This window comes from Astyanax mexicanus, chromosome 11, assembly GCF_023375975.1.
Source record: "Astyanax mexicanus isolate ESR-SI-001 chromosome 11, AstMex3_surface, whole genome shotgun sequence".
Taxonomy (NCBI): Eukaryota; Metazoa; Chordata; class Actinopteri; order Characiformes; family Acestrorhamphidae; genus Astyanax; species Astyanax mexicanus.
In genome coordinates this window covers 68,594-82,500 of record NC_064418.1, presented here as the reverse complement: position 1 = coordinate 82,500, position 13,907 = coordinate 68,594, and the positions used below count along the sequence as shown (strand labels likewise).

At 34.5% G+C, this 13,907-nt stretch overlaps 1 protein-coding gene and 3 non-coding genes across 5 annotated transcripts in view; 1 reads left to right on the top strand and 3 right to left on the bottom strand.

The window, feature by feature from the left end:
* rubcnl (rubicon like autophagy enhancer) overlaps nt 1-13,562 on the top strand; it is a 22,914-nt gene extending 9,352 nt beyond the window's left edge. Inside the window, exons 8-13 of one of the 2 annotated variants that reach the window (XM_049485148.1) lie at nt 1,060-1,124; nt 1,756-1,994; nt 2,889-2,950; nt 3,811-3,964; nt 12,559-12,649; nt 13,035-13,562. In XM_049485148.1, coding sequence (XP_049341105.1) covers nt 1,060-1,124; nt 1,756-1,994; nt 2,889-2,950; nt 3,811-3,964; nt 12,559-12,649; nt 13,035-13,138 — 715 coding nt within the window. In that variant the 3' untranslated portion in view covers nt 13,139-13,562. Of the gene's footprint in view, nt 1-1,059; nt 1,125-1,755; nt 1,995-2,888; nt 2,951-3,810; nt 3,965-4,855; nt 5,341-12,558; nt 12,650-13,034 lie in introns of those variants that run through there. The other variant, XM_049485147.1, reaches the window with a different exon arrangement.
* On the bottom strand, nt 3,384-3,493 carry trnal-caa (transfer RNA leucine (anticodon CAA)). Its single transcript has 2 exons — nt 3,456-3,493; nt 3,384-3,429 (listed from the first exon to the last, which is right to left on the bottom strand). It is a non-coding gene; the product is annotated as a tRNA-Leu (tRNA).
* Nucleotides 4,185-4,294, bottom strand: trnal-caa (transfer RNA leucine (anticodon CAA)). The gene is made up of 2 exons: nt 4,257-4,294; nt 4,185-4,230 (listed from the first exon to the last, which is right to left on the bottom strand). It is a non-coding gene; the product is annotated as a tRNA-Leu (tRNA).
* Nucleotides 4,796-4,905, bottom strand: trnal-caa (transfer RNA leucine (anticodon CAA)). Its single transcript has 2 exons — nt 4,868-4,905; nt 4,796-4,841 (listed from the first exon to the last, which is right to left on the bottom strand). It is a non-coding gene; the product is annotated as a tRNA-Leu (tRNA).
* Nucleotides 13,563-13,907: the final 345 nt, after the last annotated feature.

Here is a 13,907-nt window from a genome sequence, read left to right as displayed (position 1 = left end):
AGTGAGTTGTGCTAATAGTGAGTTGTGCTAATAGTGAGTTGTGCTAATAGTGAGTTGTGTTCATAGTGAGTTGTGCTAATAGTGAGTTGTGTTCATAGTGAGTTGTGCTAATAGTGAGTTGTGCTAATAGTGAGTTCATAGTGAGTTGTGCTAATAGTGAGTTCATAGTGAGTTGTGCTAATAGTGAGTTCATAGTGAGTTGTGCTAATAGTGAGTTGTGTTCATAGTGAGTTGTGCTAATAGTGAGTTGTGCTAATAGTGAGTTGTGTTCATAGTGAGTTGTGCTAATAGTGAGTTGTGCTAATAGTGAGTTGTGCTAATAGTGAGTTGTGCTAATAGTGAGTTGTGCTAATAGTGAGTTGTGTTCATAGTGAGTTGTGTTCATAGTGAGTTGTGCTAATAGTGAGTTGTGTTCATAGTGAGTTGTGCTAATAGTGAGTTGTGCTAATAGTGAGTTGTGTTCATAGTGAGTTGTGCTAATAGTGAGTTGTGCTAATAGTGAGTTGTGCTAATAGTGAGTTGTGCTAATAGTGAGTTGTGCTAATAGTGAGTTGTGTTCATAGTGAGTTGTGTTCATAGTGAGTTGTGCTAATAGTGAGTTGTGTTCATAGTGAGTTGTGCTAATAGTGAGTTGTGCTAATAATGAGTTGTGCTAATAGTGAGTTGTGTTCATAGTGAGTTGTGCTAATAGTGAGTTGTGCTAATAGTGAGTTGTGCTAATAATGAGTTGTGCTAATAGTGAGTTGTGTTCATAGTGAGTTGTGCTAATAGTGAGTTGTGCTAATAGTGAGTTGTGCTAATAATGAGTTGTGCTAATAGTGAGTTGTGTTCATAGTGAGTTGTGCTAATAGTGAGTTGTGCTAATAGTGAGTTGTGCTAATAATGAGTTGTGCTAATAGTGAGTTGTGTTCATAGTGAGTTGTGCTAATAATGAGTTGTGCTAATAGTGAGTTGTGTTCATAGTGAGTTGTGCTAATAGTGAGTTGTGCTAATAGTGAGTTGTGCTAATAGTGAGTTGTGCTAATAGTGAGTTGTGCTAATAGTGAGTTGTGTTCACAGGCGCAGTGACGTTATTGCCGCTCAGCACTTCCTCTGCGCCGGCTGCGGGACTGAAGTTGAACCTCGTAAGTGATTAAAATTTTCACATCAGATACAGAAAACAAGAGATCTCTCTGCTCATCTTTAACTTTTAGAAGAAACATTTTACAGATTTTCCAAAAACAAAAGTTGTACAATTAGCCAATTTCAAAACCGCAAATTTGAAAAGTTGATGCTAAATAAGAACAGATAGCTTGCCTGCAGATAACAGTGAATTCCAGGCTAATTAAAGCAATTATTTAATCCAGAGAGGGCAAAGGAAATAAAGAGAAAAACGTTTGGTTTTATAAATATTTTAGTGCTAAACTGTGCTGGGTTAGTTATGTAGCTGTGAGCTGCTACAGTGATGTAAACTCTCAAGACTTGTCCTCACCTAAAACCTCATATTTATATAATAAAGAAACTACTTAAATGCTCAAAATACTCAGAATAATTTAGCTTTTATATTTAGTTGAGACTTTAAAAAATCCAATTTATTTTTTATTGAACACTCAGGTAATTCAGGTAATTAAAGTCCTTTTTTCTTCTACTGTAAAATAAATAAATTCTGCATTTCTCCAGCTTCAACAAATAATGATTTCAATTTATCTGATATAAAACTACAGTATGTTTGATTACATCGTCTTTAGCTGCTGTACTTCCTCTAATTTTCTGCAGGCTACATAAAGAGGTTACGCTACTGCGAGTACCTGGGCAGGTACTTCTGTGACAGTTGCCATAGCGGCGGGGATTCAATGATCCCGGGACGGGTCCTGAGTCGCTGGGATTTCGGACGCTATCCCGTGAGCAGCTTCTCCAAACAGCTACTGGACTCCATCTGGGAGCAGCCGCTGTTTAAACTCAGCGCTGTGGCGAAAAACCTGTACAGCCAAGCCAAGGAGCTGCAGAGATTCAGGGTACGTGAGGAGAGACAGCTGGGGTCAGACACGGTCGGGGTTAATTGTTGGTATTTGAGGTTAAACTCAACTGAGCTCCGTCTAAAATCAGACTCCTGAAAACGAGACGCTCAGAGAGAAGACTCCTAAATTGTGTTTAAATAGAGTCGGTGTGTGTGAGAGTGTGTGTGTGAGAGTGTGTGTGAGTCACACAGAAAACAAAGAAACAAAATTGTTGTTATTGTTGTTGTTGTTGTTGTTGATGTTGATGTGTATTTACATTTTGTTTAATAACATTAATAAACTCATTTATAAATCCTTTATAAAGAATTTGAAGTTATTTTTGTATCACGCTGTTAATTGATTCACTGTACACAGTGGTTCATCATTTAACTAATAGATAATTAATGTGGTAAGAAAAAGTTTTACTCTTTATTAACTTAAATAAATACAATAATCACAGACTGAATCAATATTTAGTCGCTGTGTTTGAGAATAAAAGCAGTTAAATAGCAAATTTAGTCATTTTAAAAGTTTTAGATAATTTTGAAGTTGTTCTCCTTCATGAATTTCTGAGATGTTTCTGCCTGTTTTCTCTAATTAATACTAAATATTCAGCCCTGAGCGTCTGAAGGTCTGTAAACAGAGGAGTAAATATAAGTTTCAGATTTAGTGGTAAGAACTTTACAGTTTAATGCAGTGTGATTCACTTCTGATCCAGTGTGATTTTATTCAATATCAAATTTTATTAATTTCAGTTAAACTATGTTTTTTTCTGCAGTTTAGTGCTAAAATAATAATAGACCAGTAAATTCACTTTTAATCCCTTCAGTTAATTTCTGCTGCAGTAGTGATGATATGGTGCTGCTGAGAGACGCTGATGTTGTTTGTTGATATTGTTCTTCCTGTTTTCAGGAGCTACAGGAGCAGCTGATCTCCATTAAGAAGCTGCTGAAGGCCTGCAGACTGTCTGAAGGGTAAAATAAAATCATTATTTCTAAAATCTGAAGATATTAATACAACAGAGCGTGACTATAAATAACAACCCACCCTTCAAATAAAACAGCCAATCAGATTACTGCTTATGCAACAAGTGAATTAGATCCAGCATGCTGAATTAGGAGATCTGCACAAGCGCAGCAGATTTTTCAGGATTTTTGTTTCTGGCCTGAATACCATTTATTAGGTTCTAAAGTTTTGGCACTAATCAGAAGCGAATATTCGAAGCTTTGTTTGGTGATGGTGGGATGTTAAGGTTACAGTTGTTGTATTAAATAATATCAAAATAATAAAAGATACAAAACACATATTTCTGTTCTGATTTCCAGTTTTTAAGAAAGTATTAGAAATTAAGGAATCAGGTTGTCTTTGTTTATTAGTTTGACTCAAAAATATGAAACAGAAAAGTCATGTCAGAAGTGGGATTTGAACCCACGCCTCCATTCGGAGACCAGAATCCTCTGATTACAGGAAGGTCTGAACCTTGAGTCTGGCGCCTTAGACCGCTCGGCCATCCTGACACTGCTGTCTGTCTCTATAAAACCCGCCGAGTCGTCTAAACGCTGGAGATTATTTTGGATAAATAGTCTGTCTGAACATTGTTTCCAAAATGTGTTTCTGGAGATCTGAAAATGTTCATACACCCCGTCGTGACCCCGGTATGAGCTGATATAACAGTTATATAACTGTGATGCTGCTGAGTGAACTGAATTGTCTATAAATATTTTAATAACAGTCAGATGGGCATTATTAGTGTACTACTGTTATTTATTAGCTGCACCAGCTTCAGATCTCCAGCAATAAAATACTCTGAGCTCAGTCTGGTCTCTCTCTACAGGATCCTGTCTGACTTTCAGCAGCTTCCGTCTCACCTGACCGAAGAGCTCCACCTCTTTTCGATGGACGATCTCTTCAGGGTGAAGCGCGGTCAGATCTTCCCCACGGCGAAGGCGATGCTTCGGACCGCAGCAGCTCATGTAGAAGTTTGTGAGGTATTAAATTTATCTCAGTAGTGCAGTTCTAAAGTCTTTAAGTCTCAGTAGCAGAGTACAATGTGTCCCAATTGCATTTTAATGACTAAACTAAGTAATGTCTATTTAAATATGTAATATGTAGAATAGATAAAAGTGTAAAAGTTGAATATACTCAAATTAGCAAATCAGGTTGTCTTTGTTTTTTAGTTTGACTCAATAAAACAAAACAGGAAAGTCATGTCAGAAGTGGGATTTGAACCCACGCCTCCATTCGGAGACCAGAATCCTCTGATTACAGGAAGGCCTGAACCTTGAGTCTGGCGCCTTAGACCGCTCGGCCATCCTGACACTACTGTCTGTCACTACAAAACCCGCCGGGTCGTCTAAACGCCGAAGAGATTTTTTTACATGTAATAATTTTAGCAGGTCATGAAACTAGGAGGGTAGAATGGTGACCATATACCAGCTTTCACTGACTCACTACTGTTAGTATTGTGTGATTGAGTTTGGTAAATTTTAGGAAGTAAATTGTCAGAAATCCATAAAAAAACAACAATTATAATTAGCGAATGCAACACGCTTTAGCAGCTGTTAGCATACATGCTAATATTATAAGTTTGCTACAGATCTAGCTTATATTAGATATCCTTTTACCTAAACAAATCACACAAACACACTAAAAATACAACATAAAATACTCAATAATACACACTAAATGGATTAGATAGAGAGTACAGCACACGGATTATGTTAAATTTATACAGAAATTTAGTTATAGTATATTGAACAGATATAAGCAGATGGAATTTGTTTAAATATCTCACCCATAGGAACAAAACAGAAAAGTCATGTCAGAAGTGGGATTTGAACCCACGCCTCCATTCGGAGACCAGAATCCTCTGATTACAGGAAGGTCTGAACCTTGAGTCTGGCGCCTTAGACCGCTCGGCCATCCTGACACTGTGTGTGCCAAAGCTGGGGAACAATAGTCTGCTTTTCCGTGGGAAGAAGAAAAAATGGAGGGAAGAAGGGGGAAGAAGGGAAAAGGAAAGAAAGCGAGAAAAAGAAAAGTTAACCATCGAGCAAAAACTGAAAAATGAAATGGTTCTGCCTCTTTTAAAGAACTGCAGTGTTTATTTCGTTGAATATGTTTCTTTTTATATTATTATTGTCATTTTCTGAGCTAAAGGGAAGATCGGGGCAGATACAAAGGTCGCGAGTTCAAATCCCGGTGTGCTATCAAAGAACAGCAGCTTAGATTTTAAATGTACCTAAAATCTACTGAAATTTAGAGGCATTTAAACATGTTTTTCTATACACTAATCTTAATTTACTGTTAATCTCTAAATTATGTGAAAAAAAATACATTTTATGTACTATAAAAGGCTTATCACAAATTGTTACATAGTATAATATGTATACCACAGTGTTCTATATATTATAACAGGTATACCAAACTTAGTATAACAGATACCACAATATTTTATATAGTATAACAGATGCCACAATATTTTATATAGTATTAAAGGTATACCACACAATTTTATATAGTATTAAAGGTATATCTCAATATTTTATATAGTATGACAGGTATACCAGCATTTATTTTACATAGTAAAACAGGTATACCACAATATTTTACAAAGTATAACATGTGTACCACAATATTTTATATAGTATAACAGACGCCACAATATTTTATATAGTGTAACAGGTTCACCACTATATTTTATATAGTATAACAGATAACATAATATTTTATATAGTGTAACAGGTGTACCACTATATTTTATACAGTATAACAGAAGCCACAATATTTTATATAGTATAACAGATAACATAATATTTTATATAGTGTAACAGATGCCACAATATTTTATATAGTATTAAAGGTATATCTCAATATTTTATATATTATAACAGGTATACCAGCATTTATTTTACATAGTATAACACATGTACCACTATATTTTATATAGTATAACAGATGCCACAATATATATATAGTAAAAAAGATGCCACAATATTTTACATAGTATAACAGGTGTACCTCTATATTTTATATAGTATAACAGACGCCACAATATTTTATATACTTGAAGGTGGTTTTTATAATATGTATTTTTTTTACTAACCAGACTTAAATTATGAATTGAATTTCAAAGGAATTCGTTTGAATTCACACTCAAAATCAAAGAGTGTAATTTTTTAAAGAGTGTATCTCTTTAAGCCACGCTTTAAGGTGGCGAGGATTTTGATTGGTCAGAAATGGAAGGCCCGCGGTGGAGAAACATTTAATTGGTTAAAAATGGACAGAGCATCGGGCAAGCGCTGCGATTTGATTGGCAAGAAATGGAGACACGCCAGGGGTTTTGATTGGTAAGAAATGGACGGGATAAACGAGGAGTAGATTTCATTGGTAAGAAATGGACGCTGTGCCGTGAGCTGATTGGAGAGAAATGGAAGCGGCGTTGGAAGAAGGGTGACACGATTGGCGTGCTGAAAGCCGGCGCTTGTGTTCCAGGTAGCACAGAAGCTGGGGAACAATAGTCTGCTTTTCCGTGGGAAGAAGAAAAAATGGAGGGAAGAAGGGGGAAGAAGGGAAAAGGAAAGAAAGCGAGAAAAAGAAAAGTTAACCATCGAGCAAAAACTGAAAAATGAAATGGTTCTGCCTCTTTTAAAGAACTGCAGTGTTTATTTCGTTGAATATGTTTCTTTTTATATTATTATTGTCATTTTCTGAGCTAAAGGGAAGATCGGGGCAGATACAAAGGTCGCGAGTTCAAATCCCGGTGTGCTATCAAAGAACAGCAGCTTAGATTTTAAATGTACCTAAAATCTACTGAAATTTAGAGGCATTTAAACATGTTTTTCTATACACTAATCTTAATTTACTGTTAATCTCTAAATGATGTGAAAAAAAATACATTTTATGTACTATAAAAGGCTTATCACAAATTGTTACATAGTATAATATGTATACCACAGTGTTCTATATATTATAACAGGTATACCAAACTTAGTATAACAGATACCACAATATTTTATATAGTATAACAGATGCCACAATATTTTATATAGTATTAAAGGTATACCACACAATTTTATATAGTATTAAAGGTATATCTCAATATTTTATATAGTATGACAGGTATACCAGCATTTATTTTACATAGTAAAACAGGTATACCACAATATTTTACAAAGTATAACATGTGTACCACAATATTTTATATAGTATAACAGACGCCACAATATTTTATATAGTGTAACAGGTTCACCACTATATTTTATATAGTATAACAGATAACATAATATTTTATATAGTGTAACAGGTGTACCACTATATTTTATACAGTATAACAGAAGCCACAATATTTTATATAGTATAACAGATAACATAATATTTTATATAGTGTAACAGATGCCACAATATTTTATATAGTATTAAAGGTATATCTCAATATTTTATATATTATAACAGGTATACCAGCATTTATTTTACATAGTATAACACATGTACCACTATATTTTATATAGTATAACAGATGCCACAATATATATATAGTAAAAAAGATGCCACAATATTTTACATAGTATAACAGGTGTACCTCTATATTTTATATAGTATAACAGACGCCACAATATTTTATATACTTGAAGGTGGTTTTTATAATATGTATTTTTTTTACTAACCAGACTTAAATTATGAATTGAATTTCAAAGGAATTCGTTTGAATTCACACTCAAAATCAAAGAGTGTAATTTTTTAAAGAGTGTATCTCTTTAAGCCACGCTTTAAGGTGGCGAGGATTTTGATTGGTCAGAAATGGAAGGCCCGCGGTGGAGAAACATTTAATTGGTTAAAAATGGACAGAGCATCGGGCAAGCGCTGCGATTTGATTGGCAAGAAATGGAGACACGCCAGGGGTTTTGATTGGTAAGAAATGGACGGGATAAACGAGGAGTAGATTTCATTGGTAAGAAATGGACGCTGTGCCGTGAGCTGATTGGAGAGAAATGGAAGCGGCGTTGGAAGAAGGGTGACACGATTGGCGTGCTGAAAGCCGGCGCTTGTGTTCCAGGTAGCACAGAAGCTGGGGAACAATAGTCTGCTTTTCCGTGGGAAGAAGAAAAAATGGAGGGAAGAAGGGGGAAGAAGGGAAAAGGAAAGAAAGCGAGAAAAAGAAAAGTTAACCATCGAGCAAAAACTGAAAAATGAAATGGTTCTGCCTCTTTTAAAGAACTGCAGTGTTTATTTCGTTGAATATGTTTCTTTTTATATTATTATTGTCATTTTCTGAGCTAAAGGGAAGATCGGGGCAGATACAAAGGTCGCGAGTTCAAATCCCGGTGTGCTATCAAAGAACAGCAGCTTAGATTTTAAATGTACCTAAAATCTACTGAAATTTAGAGGCATTTAAACATGTTTTTCTATACACTAATCTTAATTTACTGTTAATCTCTAAATTATGTGAAAAAAAATACATTTTATGTACTATAAAAGGCTTATCACAAATTGTTACATAGTATAATATGTATACCACAGTGTTCTATATATTATAACAGGTATACCAAACTTAGTATAACAGATACCACAATATTTTATATAGTATAACAGATGCCACAATATTTTATATAGTATTAAAGGTATACCACACAATTTTATATAGTATTAAAGGTATATCTCAATATTTTATATAGTATGACAGGTATACCAGCATTTATTTTACATAGTAAAACAGGTATACCACAATATTTTACAAAGTATAACATGTGTACCACAATATTTTATATAGTATAACAGACGCCACAATATTTTATATAGTGTAACAGGTTCACCACTATATTTTATATAGTATAACAGATAACATAATATTTTATATAGTGTAACAGGTGTACCACTATATTTTATACAGTATAACAGAAGCCACAATATTTTATATAGTATAACAGATAACATAATATTTTATATAGTGTAACAGATGCCACAATATTTTATATAGTATTAAAGGTATATCTCAATATTTTATATATTATAACAGGTATACCAGCATTTATTTTACATAGTATAACACATGTACCACTATATTTTATATAGTATAACAGATGCCACAATATATATATAGTAAAAAAGATGCCACAATATTTTACATAGTATAACAGGTGTACCTCTATATTTTATATAGTATAACAGACGCCACAATATTTTATATACTTGAAGGTGGTTTTTATAATATGTATTTTTTTTACTAACCAGACTTAAATTATGAATTGAATTTCAAAGGAATTCGTTTGAATTCACACTCAAAATCAAAGAGTGTAATTTTTTAAAGAGTGTATCTCTTTAAGCCACGCTTTAAGGTGGCGAGGATTTTGATTGGTCAGAAATGGAAGGCCCGCGGTGGAGAAACATTTAATTGGTTAAAAATGGACAGAGCATCGGGCAAGCGCTGCGATTTGATTGGCAAGAAATGGAGACACGCCAGGGGTTTTGATTGGTAAGAAATGGACGGGATAAACGAGGAGTAGATTTCATTGGTAAGAAATGGACGCTGTGCCGTGAGCTGATTGGAGAGAAATGGAAGCGGCGTTGGAAGAAGGGTGACACGATTGGCGTGCTGAAAGCCGGCGCTTGTGTTCCAGGTAGCACAGAAGCTGGGGAACAATAGTCTGCTTTTCCGTGGGAAGAAGAAAAAATGGAGGGAAGAAGGGGGAAGAAGGGAAAAGGAAAGAAAGCGAGAAAAAGAAAAGTTAACCATCGAGCAAAAACTGAAAAATGAAATGGTTCTGCCTCTTTTAAAGAACTGCAGTGTTTATTTCGTTGAATATGTTTCTTTTTATATTATTATTGTCATTTTCTGAGCTAAAGGGAAGATCGGGGCAGATACAAAGGTCGCGAGTTCAAATCCCGGTGTGCTATCAAAGAACAGCAGCTTAGATTTTAAATGTACCTAAAATCTACTGAAATTTAGAGGCATTTAAACATGTTTTTCTATACACTAATCTTAATTTACTGTTAATCTCTAAATTATGTGAAAAAAAATACATTTTATGTACTATAAAAGGCTTATCACAAATTGTTACATAGTATAATATGTATACCACAGTGTTCTATATATTATAACAGGTATACCAAACTTAGTATAACAGATACCACAATATTTTATATAGTATAACAGATGCCACAATATTTTATATAGTATTAAAGGTATACCACACAATTTTATATAGTATTAAAGGTATATCTCAATATTTTATATAGTATGACAGGTATACCAGCATTTATTTTACATAGTAAAACAGGTATACCACAATATTTTACAAAGTATAACATGTGTACCACAATATTTTATATAGTATAACAGACGCCACAATATTTTATATAGTGTAACAGGTTCACCACTATATTTTATATAGTATAACAGATAACATAATATTTTATATAGTGTAACAGGTGTACCACTATATTTTATACAGTATAACAGAAGCCACAATATTTTATATAGTATAACAGATAACATAATATTTTATATAGTGTAACAGATGCCACAATATTTTATATAGTATTAAAGGTATATCTCAATATTTTATATATTATAACAGGTATACCAGCATTTATTTTACATAGTATAACACATGTACCACTATATTTTATATAGTATAACAGATGCCACAATATATATATAGTAAAAAAGATGCCACAATATTTTACATAGTATAACAGGTGTACCTCTATATTTTATATAGTATAACAGACGCCACAATATTTTATATACTTGAAGGTGGTTTTTATAATATGTATTTTTTTTACTAACCAGACTTAAATTATGAATTGAATTTCAAAGGAATTCGTTTGAATTCACACTCAAAATCAAAGAGTGTAATTTTTTAAAGAGTGTATCTCTTTAAGCCACGCTTTAAGGTGGCGAGGATTTTGATTGGTCAGAAATGGAAGGCCCGCGGTGGAGAAACATTTAATTGGTTAAAAATGGACAGAGCATCGGGCAAGCGCTGCGATTTGATTGGCAAGAAATGGAGACACGCCAGGGGTTTTGATTGGTAAGAAATGGACGGGATAAACGAGGAGTAGATTTCATTGGTAAGAAATGGACGCTGTGCCGTGAGCTGATTGGAGAGAAATGGAAGCGGCGTTGGAAGAAGGGTGACACGATTGGCGTGCTGAAAGCCGGCGCTTGTGTTCCAGGTAGCACAGGGACAATCGTGAGAGTGATGTGTGACTAAACCATTAATAACATGTTTATAAATGATCTTGTATTTGTGGCCTGAAACTGTTGCAACCAGATTAAGAAAAAGTATAAAGTTAACTTTAAACTTTAAGTCTTCAGCCTCTCTGCACTGGTGATTGTTTTAAGAAGATAAAAGAGAATGTGTAAAATTTTTAAAATTTTGTAACGTTAATTGTGCAAAAACTATAAAAAGCAACTGCAATCTTCAGTCCTCATCATGCACTGATGTAAACGAAAGCTGTGACCTCATTATCATCTTATTGCAGTGGTGTAACTTCATACACTTTGTATAGCTGGACAGAGCATCGTCTCTCTAAAGTGAAGCCACCACAGGTCGGGCGCCCCCTGCTGTTTGGTTGCAGAAAGCTGTGTAACCCCACCCATCCCCATAGGTTTCAATGGCAAAACCGACAACTTTTAATCCCGTTTTTTTCTAATATACTGTAATTCTACCTCCATTATTTAAATGCAGCAGCTAGTGTAACCTCTGCTTATATTTTCAAATTTTTATATCCCCACAGAATTCGTTTTTTAAAATGTTATTCAGCTCTATTCAAAAAAGGTGTGGTTATTGTAAAAGGGCTGGTTATGGGCGGGACCAATAACAGACCGCCAGCTCCGCTTCGCGAGACAGCCCTCAGGGGCGGGGTTATGTAAATGAGTAGGCTGCTCTCCACAGTCTTTCTCCCTCCTCTGGTCTCTACTGCGGGTTTCAGGATCGCCAACATGGAGGAAGGTTTTGGCTTCATTTTCATTGAATGAATGGGAACGGCGACACAGCGTCCATCTTTTTTTTACAGTCTCTGTGTAACTTGATTAGGCCCTGATTTAAGAGCTGTTAGCACGTTTTTTACATCAGAGGACATTTTATTTTTGCTCTAACATTTTTTTTATTTATTTCATGTTAAATATGTAGTGCTCTGTGTTTAATATTCATATAAATTGAATAAAAACAAAATTAATTATTTATCCTCAGCTCTAAATAAAATATGGATATGGACAAAACCCTTTTTTTGTACTTTGCATTAATTTAATCTATAGTACTGAACATTCTCTGAAAGACATATGGGTATGGATGAAACTATAACTAATAACTAAAAAATCTCTCTCTCTCTCTCTCTCTCTCTCTCTCTCTCTGTTTCTCTCTCTCTCTGTCTCTTTCTCTCTCTGTCTCTCTGTTTCTCTCTCTCTGTCTCACTCTGTCTGTCTCTCTGTCTGTCTCTTGTCTCTCTCTGTCTCACTCCGTCTGTCTCTCTGTCTCTGTCTCTTTCTTTCTGTCTCTCTCTCTTTCTTTCTGTCTCTCTCTCTTTCTGTCTCTCTCTCTTTCTTTCTGTCTCTCTCTCTGTCTCTCTCTCTCTGTAGCTCTGCCAGGCTAAAGGTTTTATTTGTGAGTTTTGTCGAGGGCCGGACGTTCTCTTCCCGTTTCAGACAGATATCTGCACACGCTGCCGAGGTCAGTCTCACTCTTCTGACCTCACTCTGACCTCACTCTGACTTCACACTTTTATATGTACATAAACATGCAGGGCGATATTGAGGTCAACTAAATATATTGAGGTCATTTGGATTTTTTTTATAATAAATCAATAATAGAATTATTTGGACGAGTCTATGAACAAGGGCTCTTTGTATTTATATCAGTATAATAAATGTTTAATAAATAAAAAGTAACATTCAAAAAAGCTTTACTTGCAGTTTTGTCCAGCGGATTGAACTGTAGCTTCTTGTTCATTTTTAAACATGTTTGAAAAGAGAAAGTGTATTTGAGTTTAGATTTATTAGAACTGTTTTCTCATTTAAAAGGTCAGAAAGTCTCATTTCTTCTCTCTGTCTCTCAGACTGCAGAGCTTGTTTCCACACTGCGTGTTTCCGGGACGAGTCGTGTCCTCGCTGTTCCCGTCTGCAGATCCGAAAGAGTCTCCTGAGCTCAGAGACCGTCTGACTCCTCCCACAAACACAGCTCTGCTGCTCCTCCCACAAACACAGCTCTGCTGCTCCTCCCACAAACACAGCTCTGCTGTTATGAATCTATCTGATTCCAGTTTAGGGTATAAAACCGTTGCAGTTTGTTCTCCTACGCTGAAGTTTGGAAATTCCACACTAAAGTCCCCTTTTTATAGGTAACATCAGAACAGCTGTTTTATTCTGCTCGTCTTTTTCAGTTCTTCTTTTTTAGCTGGCAGTTCTTCAGTCCTCAGGCTTTAGTTTTCTACAGGTAAATAATTATAGCTCTGCACTGTATGACAGTCATTGTCCTTCTATATCTATATTTTGAACATGTTTAGTTAAATACTGAGTATTTACAAAAAAAAAAAGAATAAAATGCCATGCATTTAAACATAAATAAAAGTCCTTGCTGGAAAGTACCCAGACTTATGTCTTCATTATTTTTGAAAACAGTTTGATATAATTTGCATTGTGTAATCATTAAATCAATAAGTAATTTATTAAATGAAAAAAGTGCATATATCATGTAGCATATATATATTATAAAAAATATATTATATATTTATACAAGAAATACATACATAGTACATATTACAAAGACAAATTAAACCAAAATAATTCTATACTCATCCAATAAATACATGGTTTTGTTTTATTATTATTCGATGTACAATATAATGAATATATAAGTAATAATATATATAACAGAGGTGAGAGGTAACAGACTGGGACTATGTTTTGTACTATTTAATGCACATATATTT